Consider the following 12,708-nt stretch of genomic DNA (forward strand, 5'->3'; position numbering starts at 1 on the left):
TTATCTACCTTTTTCAAAATAAAAAGAAAATTAAGGACTATACAGTGAACTAGTTTTACTTCTTATATTAAATAAATGTAAATAAGAGGCTTAATATTTTGGAATATAGCAGGATATTTAATCTTTACTCACACAAAGTCCATCCACAAATACTGACACAGATAAAATCTAATTTTTATATTAAATATATTTAAATTTTAAAGAATTACTTGGTTAATCAAGTCTTTGTCACTCCAAATATAGCCAAATAATTCCTTGTAATGAATTTAAGAAACTTAAAATCTGAATCCCACCTTTATTTTAATACAGATCCAGGTCCTGGCAGTCTGATTCCAGAAGGGAACTCTTAATACTTAGAGCTCTAGGTGCCACTTAAGCAGGACACACATGCATGCACACTTGTGCACACACACACTCAAGCTCACATATGCACCTATGCACACACAAAGGTGGAGAAGGAGCTGAGAGACAGGAGAGCAGAGTTTTTTGCTCTATTCTTTCCTCTTGGTTCATGTTTAATTGTTTTCTCCTGAATATTTCACTTGTCAACCTTTAAATCCAAATTTATGTTTAAATGAAAGCTATTCAAATTGAGTAAAAATATCTGGAGTTATTTTCAAAGTAGCAAAATCAAATTAAAAATTAATAATGTATAAAATAAATGTTGTGGAAATATGTAGAATTATGCCAATTTATTTTAAACAAAGAGAATAAAACAGAAACACTTTCACAGAACTGAAACAACATACCCTAAGAAATTTTTATTAGTCTACAGAGAAAAATATAAGAACATTTTCTGGCCAAATATCCAGAAAAGAATAGCAAGTTGTCATTTAAACTATTTACTTGGAAGGAACTTAGAAATCAATAGAAGGCATCATAAATCATGATTTATGACTCACATCTGCAGCAAATGAAAATAAATTTGTCACTAGGATTTTTTTCTTCATTAATTATTTTGTTTCTAACAGATAGATGCTATATTATGTTCCTATGTATATTACTATTATGGGATTTAGAAAAATGCTTTAAAAATATTGATTGCTACAGGTAAGTCCACATAAATTTTAATTCATATATTAATGTGATACACCAAATCTATATCAATGAAAATAAGTATTGTCTTAAATATCATATTCTTTAAAATATGTAACAAATTCAATTAAAAGTAAGATTATTAAGACTTGAATTCTTCTATATTAGGGTCCTGAATACAACTTTTAGTAAAGCTATTACTCTATAAACATTTATTAAATTACGTATCAATTCAAAAAATAATTACATCCAATTTATCAAAAGAAAATTTTGCTAAGAGTCTACCTCAGCCTTAAAGGACACTGTTGAAAAGAATACTTTTTATAAACTTGTAATAAAAAATTTGAGACATCCTTCCACAAAATAGTATAAAAGCCATGAGTATTATATATGGCTTTATATTTTTAAATACCCCATAGTTTCACAACAGCCATGTATATCCAGCAAGAAGAACAGTAAAAGAAACGTTTTTCTACAAGAGTCATAACTACCAAGAAATTTTGGGCAAGAAATTCTGGACAAGAAATTCCACATGGAAGATACGGGAAAAGAGTGAGGTAAAACGGTGTCAAATGATATTCTATATCACTTCCAGAGTCTACCTGCTTTACACAAAATAATTTTATTTCCTTTATTTTTTTGGCTACTATTCTTGTGTCTTGCTTATTTAAATTGCCTAAATCAAACTCTAGTAAATATTATTACTGACACTTTTTAGAATCCATCTCTTTGTTCCAGCCATCCATAAGAAAAAATAATAATATATAAAACCCTATGCCTTCCACTTTCTCCTTCTCTATGCTTATCAAAATCCAAGAAACTTATCCTATAGAGATTTATTTTCCACTGTGACTCTTGTACAATCTCTCTTGCTATAACCAAAAGCCATGATGAGCCTAAAGAGTAAATATCTGCATTATTTTATAATAAAAAATATCCCCATCACTTCATAAACATATGCTACATTTTTAGTAAAAGTATTGCTTTTTTATTCATTTAAAAATTCACTGATGAGTGAATATCTTCCAAAGGGAATATAATTTACATGGTTAGATAAAGAAATAAATATTGTTTACCATGAAGTAACAAAAAAGGTTGACAGGAAGATTGATAGATAAAAGGTGCTTTCTTAGCAGTTGACAATTGAAGTAAGTAAGGCAGAGTAAGACATGGTTCATAATGCATTTTGGAACATTATTTTAATTGTTTGAGTCATTTGTAATTACCAAACTCAGGGTTAACTTAGTAGGTTCCAAGCTTGAATTCTAAGGTGGACAAACTTAAATATTTATATTTGTTTGACATGGGTACATATTTTCAAAGACAATGAAAGGGATTTTCATATCCTCTCAAGAAAAATAATCATAACTATTTATGTAATAGAGCTAACTAACCAATACCCCAATCACTGTTCAGGAACAAATGTAGCAGTTTGCATGAAAGTTGTTAAGTGAAACTTCATTCTTTGATCATTATTTTTTGATATGGAAACTATGTTAGACTGCAGTCTAAGTTATTCCATCAAATACTAATCTAGTTGTTGCTATGAAGGTATTTTGAGGATGTGATAAAAGTCTATAATAAATTGATTTTCAGTAAAGTTTATTTTAGATAATCTAGGTAATGTCTGTCACCCAGGCTAGAGTGCTGTGGCGTGATCTCAGCTCACTGGAACCTCTGCCTCCGGGGTTCAAGCAATTTTCTGCCCTAGCATCCTAAGTAGCTGGGATTACTGGTGCCTGCCACCTATTTTTTGTATTTTTAGTAGACACGAGGTTTCACCATATTGGACAGGCTGGTCTTGAACTCCTGACCTCATGATGCACCCGTCTCGGCCTCCCAAAGTGCTGGGATAAGAGTCATGAGCCACCGCACCCGGCCGAAAGTTCTGCTTTTTAAAAGCAGAACTGAGGCTTCCTTGAGAGAAGACATTCTACCTGTGTACTGCAATTTCAGCTCACAACAAGAGTTTTGCCTGCCCTCCCGGATGAGCTGCCCTTCAGATTTCATACTGGCCTAACCAGTATGCATAATCATGCTAAACCAATTCTTCACAATAAATCTTTTGTTATATATCTTTTACTTGCTTGGCTCCTCTAGTTAAAAACTGACTAATATAATTCTAAGTTGGAAAAAAAAAGTCAATAAAGAAAGAGAAAAGAAAAGTTGTTATGATTTGGGAGCACTCCACTGCCGGCTGTGTCTACATGTGCCAAAAGACTCAAGCCAGACAAATAATACATGTATGTGCATACACACACACACACACACACACCCCAAAAACTGTATGTTCCCAAACCTCAAAATCCTATGTTTAACAGACCTGAAATTCTTGACAGATTTAATCAAAAGCATCAATGAAAGGTAACTACACGACAGGAGACAAGGACTCAATTCTAAATACTTAAGTCATTTGTAAAAGAAAGTAGCTATGGCACATTACTTACACCAAAGACATTTTACACTTTGATACAGAACAACAATCTTTAGAAAGCAAACCAAATACGTCACTCAAAAGATGATAGATGTTGCTTGTCCAAGCAAAAGAAGAGTGGTTTTAATTTCTGTTACATGAGTCAAATAAACCCATCACACTGATACAAGCACATATGTTTTTCAAACTCGTGGACAATAATTTGTTAAAAATAAGTTGTATCTACACAACTATTTGAAACACATTCTCTACTTTTTTTCTTACCTGGACTGCATATCTTGTTGGGTTTTGACCTGGCTGGCTTCCGATGGAGGGGAAGCGTGAGTAACTCGCTGCTGAAGCTCCACCAAGGACTGATAGTACTGCTGCTGATGGTGTTGTTGCTGCTTGTAGCGAGACAAACTGAAAAACAGCCCTAGAATGGCTTTTAAGTTTCCATTTCTTATTTCTGTATGAAATGAAAAACACACACAAAAAAGCATCATATGTACTGCATGTCCCTTTTAATAAATTAAATTCTAGATGTAATCATCTTGAAATGAATGTATGCAGATAGAAATACAACTTAATTCTCTCAGTCAGTGATTCAAACAAACCTGAACTTCTGAAACATGTTAACATTTCCAAAAACATGGAATTTCAGGGGAAGAATAAAAGGAAAAAAGGTAAAAAGAACAAAGTACACTCAAAAGTGATATTCCTTGTTGACCCTGAACTACAATTTTTCACCAGTTAGCTGTTTCTTGGAAATAAATGAGCTCTCTCTTGTGCTAACCATATGATTTAGCATGTTGTCCTTACAACTGTTGCCATCACAGCAGTGGCAATGAACTGAAGAAAGAAAGCCACTTAAATGTTGGTTATCCTGCATTTATAAATGTTGATGACATGGATGCACCTCATGATACCAACTGAATTCATTGCAGTCAAATTTCTAAATCACCAACTCATTTGTGCATATTTATGTATGTATATATCTTCCAAATATATATCCTTATTTATCAAAATATACGTATGTATGTCTTCCAAAAACCAGCCATATCAATGTTTAATGTTCCAATTATTTTATTTTTAATTTATGCCATATATTAATAAATCGTGAAGATCAGCTTATATTGGATTACACAACCGAATAAGTATAGGTAGAAATCCTTGTTCTAACAGAAGAAGCTCCTGTGTAAGATTTTCAAACATTGAATAAAAAAATTAAATTTACAAGGAAGGCTACACATAAGCCTACCTTTTTCTCCTGTAGTTATAACTTTAAAAACAGGAAAAGAGAAAGAAGTAGACCTTGAAAGCAGGCTACACAGCCTGTAATCATATTTTAAGTAAAACTTGCTGTTGGCAATAAAACACATCCTCCTCTGAGATCAAGGTATATGTCCCCTTTTGGAGTTGAGGAAAATTAACCAATTCTTTGGATTTCTTGCTGTCTGATGCTTTATCACATAACTCAAACTATGCAGTAAAATAATTCATATAAAATGACCCTCTGAGTTGTTCCATTTTCCCACAAACATTTCTCACATTTCTCACGGTTTTTGTCATATTAAAGAACTGCTTTCATCAATCTGAGGCTATGGTCATCAATCTGAGGCTATAGTGAAAGTGCTGATTTTCTCCTATAAACCTGAAAGATTTTGTTTAAATATATATACTTTTTAAATTATCGTTTTATTATTTTGCATGTTTAATTAATTCAGAACGTAATTTTTGAGCATTCATATTTTTTTAAAGATGAATGAAAATCAAGAGGCTTATATTAATAAAGGCTTTCATAAGGAAGAGACACAAAAAAATGAACAAATGACATCATTTCTAGCCTGCCTCTAACTACTTAGCAACGTATTCTCCAGGGGAATTTTATTCAAATGTTATTCTAAGTTACAGAACTACCAGTTAGTTTTGAACCTAAACTCCTTGGCTATTAAATGTGTAATTTAATTATATATCATAACATATTAAAATAAAATAAATTTAAATGTCAGTGATCTCAAGTATGGCAAATTTTATCTTATGTTATAACAAGCTTTTGCAAACTTTTGCCACCCTTTATATGTGAAAGTAAAATAAATTCAGAAAAAGATAAATGTCAAAACTTCTTCAAGGTTTTCCCATTTTGCTATATTTCAATTTTAGTGATGATCTTTTGCCTCTTTAATGATTTAAAACATTAATATATAACAGTGATTAATACTGTTAGTTCTACTTATTTAAAAACTCATAGTGACTTATTTAAACTTACCAACTATTTTGACTATTACTACCAACTTGAATATATTATAGAAATGTTATTGATAAAATAATATTTAAGACTTAATTAAAATATTTTACCGATATTTATGTCCATCCAACACTTGTCTAATTATCTACTTATCTACTTAAGAAATCTAAGTATACTACACACTAATAATAACATAAAGATATCTTGTTGATTCACTCCCCTCCCATACACTTGGTTATGACAAGAACAGTTCTGGCAGAATATGGAAACATTTAAATACTTAAAGCACGTATTAATAACCATTATGTTTATGTTTCAGTTCTCTTGAAGACTTCACCAATTTCCTTTATCATATTAAAGAGCTGTATACTCCAATGGTACATTTCTTACTTATAAATAATAATTGTAAAACATTGATGCCATTTGTGACAATTCAGTCATTCTTTTTCTTACCTTCAGCAGATAGACCTTGAACATTTACCCCTCTGGCTGCTAGAAAACTAAGGCAGACATCAACATTTTCAATCTGCAACATGAAAAGCAGTGAAAAAGAAACTTAGAGGATTATATTTTAATAAAGACATGTGCCAAAATGAAACCAGAAAGAACGATAAAGAATGAATAGTTTACATTCATTTCATACTAGAAGTCTTAACCAGAGTTTAACTAGAATTATTTTGACTAATTGCAGAATGAATATAAAGCTTTCATTGTCCAGCTAGTACTTACAAACAATTCATAAAGGCCTGATCAAGAATGGCATTCTTGCAGATTAGCAACCCACCTACTTAACATAAAACTGGATTTTGTACTTTGCAAGTAAGTCCCAGTGAAAGCTTCCACACAGATTGAGATTGCTGCATGTGCGAGTGTTAGAATGTTAGGATGTGGGTAATTTAGATTCAACCAGCAATATTTGTTAAGTATGTCAAAAGATAGATAAGAGGGACAAAGGATTAATATAATATGAAAATGAAGCATATTTTCTTTTTCTTTTTTTTTAAATTGAGACAGAGTTTCACTCTTGTTACCCAGGCTGGAATGCAATGGTGCGATCTTGGCTCACTGCAACCTCTGTCTCCTGGGATCAAGCAAGTCTCCTGCCTCAGCCTCCCAAGTAACTGGGACTACAGGTGTGCGCCACCAAGCCCAGCTAATTTTTGCATTTTTTAGTAGAGACGGGGTTTCACCATGTTGAACAGGATGGTCTTGATCTCTTGACCTCGTGATCCACCCGCCTCAGCCTCCCAAAATCCTGGGATTATAGGTATGAGCCACCGCGCCCAGCAATGAAGCATATTTTCATCCTAAACCTAGCAAATCTTTATTTTAAAAAATGTACTTTCATTTCTAGAGGTGAATTATCTTCTGATTCAATATAGGTGTTGTCTTTGCTATTTTAAAAGGGTGATTCCCATGGCCTTTTTTTCCTTTTTCCTTTTTGAGACAGAATGTTGCTCTGTCATACAGGCTGGAGTGCAGTGGCATGATCTCAGCTCACTGAAACCTTCACATCCCAGGTTCAAGCAATTCTCCTGCCTCAGCGTCCCAAGTAGCTGGGACTACAGGTGTGGGTCACCACACCCAGCTAAATTTTTGTATTTTTATAGAGACAGGGTTTTGCCATGTTGGTTAGACTGATCTCGAACTCCTGAACTCAAATGATCCACCTGCCTTGGCCTCCCAAATTTCTGGGATTACAGGCATGAGGCACCATACCCAGGCCCCATGGCTTTTAAATGATTGGTTTCAATATGATTACCAGTTTATAACCATTTGTGGTGAGAAGCAAAACAAAACAAAACAAAACAAACAAAAAAACAAAAACAAAAACACGACAATTATGTTAATTAAGATGTTGATCTCAATATTGATCACAGCATTACATAGGAGTCACACAACTAAGACTTGTTAGAGTATAGAAAGCTAAAAAGTTCCAACTCTTTGCCATCCATCTTCTTACATTTTGAGGTATTCTATAAATCTTAAGATTCTATAGTAATGAAGAGAATTGAAATTAATAATTTGGCAAGGTATTATTGTCTGTCTTACTAAATTCTCATCAAAACCTATGGACCCACAGAGTTCTGCCAATGTCTTCTCTAGCTTAGCTTCATAGTAAGGTCAAAATATCTCTTAAAGAAAATAAAAAGAAAAAAATGGATTCAAAATCTATCCTTATAAAACTATTTACATTCCTTTAAATTGTAATTTTGTACAACAATTGATACTATCCAATGGCATGCTTTTTGCTTAATAATGACCACGGCCAAGGTGTACTTGTTTGCTTTGAGGAAAAAAAAAAATCTTTACATTGATTAACTGCAAAGTAAGTTTTACTGAAATTATTCTAATGAATAAAGAATAGAGGACAGGTACAGTGGCTCACACCTGTAATCTCAGCACTTTGGGAGGCTGAAGTGGGTGGATCACAAGATCAAGAAATCGATACCATCTGGCCAACATGGTGAAACCCCGTCTCTACTAAAAGTACAAAAATTAGCTGGTCGTGGTGGCGTGTGCCTGTAGTCCCAGCTACTTGGGAAGCTGAGGCAGGAGAATCCCTTGAACCTGGAATGGGGAGACTGCAGTGAGCCAAGATCGTGCCACTGGACTCCAGCCTGGTGACAGAGTGAGACTCCATCCCCCCCGCCCCCCAAAAAAATACAGTTTAACATGCTGAATACAACATAATACAATAAATCTGCCCATCAGCATCTTAATATCCAATGAGACTATAGTGTTGAGATGTACATTAATTCTTTCATCATATTTCATTCTGCTACTAGCTATAAGATTACATAAAGAAAGAAAGGAGGAGGAATGAGAACAAAAAATGGGGCAAACTGCATGTTCTCTATCCATCCAAAGTGTTCTTTTAAATGTATTTCTTTCAGACCCATTAAAAATTAGTAAAAGAAAGATACCAAATAATTATTGTGGCCTAATATTAAGAAAGAGAATGTGATGGAATATTTTTAAATGTCTGCAAGAGCAGTACTAAAGTTTGTGATTTCTGTGCAGTTATATACCTTCTACAGAAAAAAGGAAGATTTCTGACCCAAATGTGATTTGCTATAAAAACGTTAATAGGATATCATTACCTAAAGTTTAGTTACTCGTATTATATATGAACAGGTTAGCTCACTGAAAATCCAGAAAAGGCCTGTCGCGTCTGTAAGTAAGCTTGTAAGATAATTTTTGTTTACCATTTAACCAGCCTGTGAAATAAACTGATTCCTAGATTGGGTGTTAGACACAGCTCTCTCTCTCTCTCACCTTGCACCACCATCAGAAGGGGAAGGTAAAAGGGCTCAGAAAGAAGGAGAACGACAAAAAGCTATTGGAAATACATTCTTTTTTTTATTTTCAAATGTATTTATCAGGAGCATTCAACCATTTGTGCTATTCTCTCATAGTCATTCATTATGAGGACCAACCATTTACGATAGTTAATTATGTTCCCCATTATTACCTGAGAAGGTATGTAATAGCAACAGAATAAGTACTTGCATATATAGTTTCCAATATGAGTATTAAAGACTAGTCCATTAGAGTTCATTTATTTATTCAACAATATTTATTATTAGCAATTTACCAAAATTTATTTTCTCACAACGTATCAGCATAACAAACACGACTTTTAAGAAAATAATATCTTTTCCCCACTTAATTCTAGTCGTTTTATAAATTCAATCACATTTGTTAGTACATACTACGCTATATGTTTTACAGTAAAAAGAAGTGGTTTTAAGATATCTTGTTAAAAGTCATTTATATGCTGAATTTCTTACCAGAGGCATAGTTTAAAATAATTTGAGAGGATTTTTAAAAAATAAAATAATATTCTCCAGTTAATAATTTTATTTCAAGAAAAATTCCAGAGATTATTTTATTATTCCTTTTTTAATATAGATTTCCCTTAAACATCTCCTAGTTATTATAAATAGACCTAGTATAAACATTGTCTTAATTGCATTTTTACATATTAAATGACAACTGTTCCTTAAACTAAAAACCTCTAAAACTTTTTGGTACCTTACAAACAGATAAAAGTTATTTTGCCATCAAATTGAGCCAAGTAATTGTAACCTGTTTTATTTTCCTTCATTATTGTTTGAGTCAGATATCAAACTACCAAAATTCAAATTATATTTTATCACCAATAATTTGGGTGAAATTTTAATTAGAATAACTTGATGTGCTTTAAAATTTTCTAAAATATTGACTGTGACCCATAGAAAGAAATACATTGAATAGCACAACCCAATATGCATATTCATAATTATAATGGAGACAAAGCTTCACGGAATAATACTTTACCTTACTAAATTCAGGTTACTGTGATACTTTCTAGTGGAATGTACTGTCTTCTGTTTAATCTATTTAGATATTGTTTAAAATCCACTAGATGGATTTCAGGGTCCATTAATGAATGGTAATCCACAATATGAAAAACACTGCCCTAAAGAAGACCAGAGTATTGCCATGCCTACATTGTCTCTTTTCTGGTGGGGTTTGTAGCTGGTAGTATGCAGTAGGGGGCATATTCAAGGGTGGTGACAAGGGTATTAAAGTGACAATGAAGATCATGAGAAATGGGCAGATTCTGGATGTTTCCTGAGAGAACTGTATGGGAAGATTTGGCATTTAAGAGAAAGAGAAGAGTCAAGAATAACACCAAAGTTTCGGGCTTTAATCATAAGAAGGATGAAGTCTCTATCCTGAGATCATGAATGGAAGTAGGTGTATTTTTTGACATGTTGGCTGGTCCATCGAACACCCAAAAGGAGATGGTTAGTAGGCAGTAGGACACACAATCTGGAGTTCAACTGAGAGGTTGGAGTGAAAATCTAAATTCAATTGTTTTGGTGATGTGAATGAAGTCTTGAGGCTGTATTATCAACAAAAGAATGCAGACATAAAAGATAAGAGGAACAAACATTGAGCCTTAGGATATTATTGAAAAGAAGAGGTGGAACAAACAGAGAACAAAGCCACCGGGAAGAATGAGGAAAATCAGGAAAGAATGGGGTACAGAAAACTACCTGAACGAAAGATTTTAAAAACAAGGGAGAGGAGCTCTATCAAAAGCTGCTGACAAATCATGTAAGACAAGAGCTAAGAGTTGACCACTAGTTTTAGAATTAAACAAATTAATTCAATAAAGGTGCTCATAATAGTGCTTATCAAATAGCAAATCCCAAATATATAAATTAAATATTATTAAAGTATACAACATAATATATACACATATAAATTAAATATTAAACTATATATTACATATTACATATGTGTGTTTGTGTGTGTAAAATATATACATAGAGGACTAGCCACAATGTAAGCTCCATGTGCATGTGTATATATTATGTGTGTGTATATATATAATCTATACATTCCATGGAATATGTATACTTACACATATACACAAAATATATATGTATATTAAGTATATATGTATATATGTATATATTATGTGCATAATATACATGATATATTACATATACATAATATATACAAAATATATACATATATGTATATTAGGCATATATGTTTTATGATCTATAATACATACTTTAATAATATATAACTAATATGTAATATAATTATATATGTAATACATGTGTAATGTACATTATTAACATGCATAATATATAATGTATATTACATATGTGTAATATGCTATATATGTTATTAAAGTATATATTGTGATATACAGTACATATATTAAGGTATATATCATGCTGTATACTTTAATAATCTGTAATATATATATGACTAATCAGAATGTATGCTTTGTATTGATTCTTTTTAATTTTGTCTACTGCTCTCTCTCAGTCTAAATGTATGTCTCAGGTGATCCACAAACAATTGCTGAGGAAATAAATGAACTACAGCAAGGATAAAATAGTATTTTCATGCCTGAAGCAGTCAAATAAAAAATACTTCATATGTGTAATAGATATATATGTTATTAAAGCATATATTGTGATATATATTACATGTATTAATGCATATATCATGATGTATACTTTAATAATCTGTAATATATATATGACTAATCAGAACATATGCTTTATATTTATTCTTTTTAATTTTGTCTTCTGCTGTCTCCCCAGTCTCAATGTATGTCTTAGGTGATCTACAAACAATTGCTGAGGAAATAAATGAACTATAACAAGGTTAAAATAGTGTTTTCATGCCTGAAACAGTCAAATAAAAGAGAGGAATAATTAAACTCTAACTGGAAATAATATTAGCAAGTCGAATTCATTATGTCTCCTTAACATTGACCCTAATGAGCTGACTTACTTCTATGGAATCTTAAGCCTTTCCTCTGAAGTACATGAACTCATCTCTGCTGGTGGGAACAGGCGTCTCTCTTATCACATTTACCCTCCTACCTCCAGGACCTCACACCATTGTACATCAATGCTTAATGCATTATTGTTGACTGTCTGAAAGAATTAATAAATTGACACATAGCATAAGTTATATAAGCTCTAATAGCATTTGGCCTGCTATGTTCCAAAACTTAGCTTTCGGTCTTTTTTTTTTTTTTTCAGGGTCAGGGAAGAAATTCTACTCTGGAGTAGAAAGATGTTCATGAGAGTAGAAAACCAAAACCTAGGCTGGGGACGGTGGCTCACACCCGTTATCCCAGCACTTTGGGAGGCTGAGGCAGGCAGACCACAAGGTCAAGAGATGGAGACCATCCTGGCCAACATGGTGAAACCCTGTCTCTACTAAAATACAAAAATTAGCTGGGTGTGGTGGTGCATGCCTGTAGTCCCAGCTACTTGGGAGGCTGAAGCAGGAGAATTGCTTGAACCCGGGAGGTGGAGGTTGCAGTGAGCCTAGATCACGCCACTGCACTCTAGCCTGGCACCTAGCAACAGAGCGGGACTCTGTCTCAAAAAAAAAAAAAAAAAAAAAAAACACCTGATCATAACAGGCAAATGAGTAAGAAATAGAAATAAAAATTGAAAGTATATCATATACATAATTACTA

At 32.8% G+C, this 12,708-nt stretch overlaps 1 protein-coding gene across 8 annotated transcripts in view; it reads right to left on the reverse strand.

Annotated features, from left to right (window-relative positions):
- The window catches only part of NAV3 (neuron navigator 3), an 850,089-nt gene that overhangs the window by 241,846 nt on the left and 595,535 nt on the right, over positions 1–12,708 (reverse strand). For all 8 annotated transcript variants that reach the window (XM_074402523.1, XM_074402524.1, XM_074402522.1 and 5 more), the window contains 2 exons: positions 6,150–6,222; positions 3,734–3,917 (listed from right to left, as the gene is read on the reverse strand). In XM_074402523.1, the coding sequence (XP_074258624.1) occupies positions 3,734–3,917; positions 6,150–6,222 (257 nt within the window). The remainder of the gene's footprint in view (positions 1–3,733; positions 3,918–6,149; positions 6,223–12,708) is intronic.

The sequence above is a fragment of the Saimiri boliviensis genome, chromosome 7 (assembly GCF_048565385.1).
Source record: "Saimiri boliviensis isolate mSaiBol1 chromosome 7, mSaiBol1.pri, whole genome shotgun sequence".
NCBI classification, from domain to species: domain Eukaryota; kingdom Metazoa; phylum Chordata; class Mammalia; order Primates; family Cebidae; genus Saimiri; species Saimiri boliviensis.